We start from the raw sequence: 2,787 nt of genomic DNA, 5'->3' as shown, positions 1-2,787 counted from the left end.
AAGTAGATTCTATTTTCTGGAAAAAGGGTTCACATTTTCATTCAATTCTCTTTAGAATTCATACATTCGAGTCATAGAGACAAATAATTTGTGAAAAATATATGAATTTATGTCTCATTTTTAATTTAAGCATTTTTGTTCAATTGTATTTACTGTTTTCCTTCCTTTGCTTTATTCTTTCAAACAATTCTATCATTTACTTCTTTAAATTCTTATCAAATTGCTCAAAATTCACACATAAAATCTTTAAGCACAAATATTTTCTCAAACTTTTCACACAAAATGCCCTCAAATTTTTTGAGTTTAATCCTGTATATGAATTAAAACTCTTGACTTATTTTTTAAAAATAACAGGGAACATCGGCATATTCAAAACTTTTTAACTTTAGATTGATATGTCCAGTTTCATCCTATATAATAATTTGGTGTGCTGATTGACTAGTTAATTTTTTTTTTTTAATTTTCACCATCTCGTTCTTAGAAAAAAAAATCTTAATAATCCAGAATTCGATTTGAAAAGCCATAAATCTGATCAAACATTATTTCCACTAAGAATCAAACTAGATACTTTCCAAATCTTTTGGTAAAAAAACAAAAAAGTGTTATTATGCCCTCTTAATACATTTATTATTGTATTAAAAACATAAAAATTGCTCTTTTCAAAATATGATTATTAAGTTACCAAAAAAAAAAAAAATTGTGCCAAACCGATAAGGTGAGCATGCTTGACTAGACACATCACCAATATCTTTGTGGCTACAAAAAACAAACTCAACTTCATGATTCTCAGTTACCATTCCTGCTCCTTCTCTTTAACATCTCCCCTTAATAAATCATACCCCGTTCTTCCTTCTCTCAAACTAACAAAACCTTTACGCATACACTGCACACCACCACAACAACAACACCAACAACCCTTATCCACCATGGATGATGAAATAGCCATTGATCTAACCCCAATCGTAAAAGTATACAAAAACGGTCGTATTGAGAGGCTTATAGGTGAAGAGGTTGTTCCTGCATCCCTTGATCCAACCACCAACGTTGAATCCAAAGATGTTATAATCTCCAAAGAAGATAACATATCAGCGAGGCTTTACATTCCCAAAACCAACTACCCACCAACCCAAAAACTCCCTGTTTTTGTTTACATCCATGGTGGTGCTTTCTGCGTCGAAACCCCTTTCTCACCCAATTACCATAACTACCTTAACTCCGTTGCTTCACTGGCTAACGTAATTGGTGTCTCTGTTCACTATAGAAGAGCACCGGAACACCCTGTTCCTATCGCTCATGAAGATTCATGGCTTGCACTCAAATGGGTGGCTTCACATGTTGGTGGAAAGGGTTCTGATGAATGGTTGAATCAGCATGCAGATTTTGAGAAAGTGTTCTTAGGTGGTGACAGTGCTGGTGCTAATATTGCACACTATTTGGGTATTCGGGTCGGAAAGGAAAATTTGGATGATTTGAAACTTGAAGGGGGTGTTTTTGTTCATCCTTATTTTTGGGGTGTGGATCGAATTGGGTCTGAATCGGCTCGAGGTGAATTTGTTGAAAAAATTCATACTTTATGGCGATTTGCATGTCCAACCACGACTGGATCCGATGACCCGTTAATTAACCCGGAAAAGGATCCGAATTTGGGGAGTTTGGGTTTTAAGAGAGTGCTTGTTTGTGTAGCTGGGAAAGATTTGTTGAAGGATAGAGGTTGGTATTATAAAGAGTTACTTGAGAAAATTGGTTGGGGTGGTGTTGTTGATGTTGTTGAGACAAAGGATGAGCATCATGTTTTTCATATGTTTGACCCAACATGTGAGAATGCTAAAAATTTGCTTAATCAAGTTGTTTCCTTCATCAAAAGAACTTGAAAATATGAGGGTGGGAGTGATGCTTCCTTTATTTTGTTTTCTATGTTCTATTATCATTTTAAATATTTTTATGTACTCTTTCTTGTGTGTTAAAGAAAAAAATCCAAAAAGTTAATAAAATAAAATAAATTTTTAACATAAGAGTTATGATAATTATGGTTTTATTAGTGTTTAGTGGCGTTTTTAGTAAATGAGTTTTAATTTAATTGGAAGATTAAACTCGAAAAGTTCTAAAGAACAATATGTGCTAAGCGTTTGAGTAAAGTGTGATAATGTTGTAAGATTTTCTAATGCAAATAATTAAAGAATTTGAACAAATGCTCTTAAATTAACATAAGAACAAGAAAATATAAATTTAAAAAAAACAATAGAAAATGTTTAAATTAAAGATGGCACACAAGTTCATACATGTCTCACAGACTCAAGATCTCACAGTAAAAATCGGATATGAGAGTTCTATAGAAACGAAATCTACTTATATATTATGTGCATAAATAACGGTCTACAACAGTATCTTCTACGTGGACTTTTGTCTTCTAATGTGTTTACACGTGTTTTTTTTTTCTTGAACAGCTCCAAATTGTTACTGATGTAAAAAAAACGTCACAAATTACGTAATAATATTTGTCAAAAACTCCACTTGTCGAATTTGGAATTTGGTATGGACAACATGACATAGCTACCTACACTTAGTATTCATATAGAAAAGGCTAAGCGAAAATCTCAGGCTAACAAATGTCTTTCAAAAATGTCATTTTCGATCATATTTGCAATATGGCAGAAAGATGGTGTTTTTTATTAAACACTATTCAAACTATTTTGCATATGTCATCGTCATCATGACTTCTCCTACCTAGTCTTATTAAATAATTTGCCTCTTCTTCTACAACCTCTATTCTCACTTTTTCTTCCATTT

The 2,787-nt window shown here is 32.6% G+C and overlaps 1 protein-coding gene across 1 annotated transcript; it reads left to right on the top strand.

Moving 5' to 3' along the window:
* Nucleotides 1–701: 701 nt before the first annotated feature.
* On the top strand, nt 702–2,012 carry LOC127101362 (probable carboxylesterase 12). The gene has a single exon (XM_051038748.1). It carries the CDS (start codon nt 780–782, stop codon nt 1,869–1,871), a length of 1,092 nt encoding a protein of 363 aa, XP_050894705.1. The 5' UTR covers nt 702–779; the 3' UTR covers nt 1,872–2,012.
* Nucleotides 2,013–2,787: the final 775 nt, after the last annotated feature.

This window comes from Lathyrus oleraceus, chromosome 7 (assembly GCF_024323335.1).
Source record: "Lathyrus oleraceus cultivar Zhongwan6 chromosome 7, CAAS_Psat_ZW6_1.0, whole genome shotgun sequence".
Lineage (NCBI taxonomy): Eukaryota > Viridiplantae > Streptophyta > Magnoliopsida > Fabales > Fabaceae > Lathyrus > Lathyrus oleraceus.
This window is presented reverse-complemented; position numbering and strand designations above follow the sequence as displayed.

What these genes read in the sequence shown, in the direction of transcription:
- LOC127101362 (XM_051038748.1), top strand. Translation starts at nt 780, where the DNA reads ATGATTCTCAGTTACCATTCCTGCTCCTTCTCTTTAACATCTCCCCTT.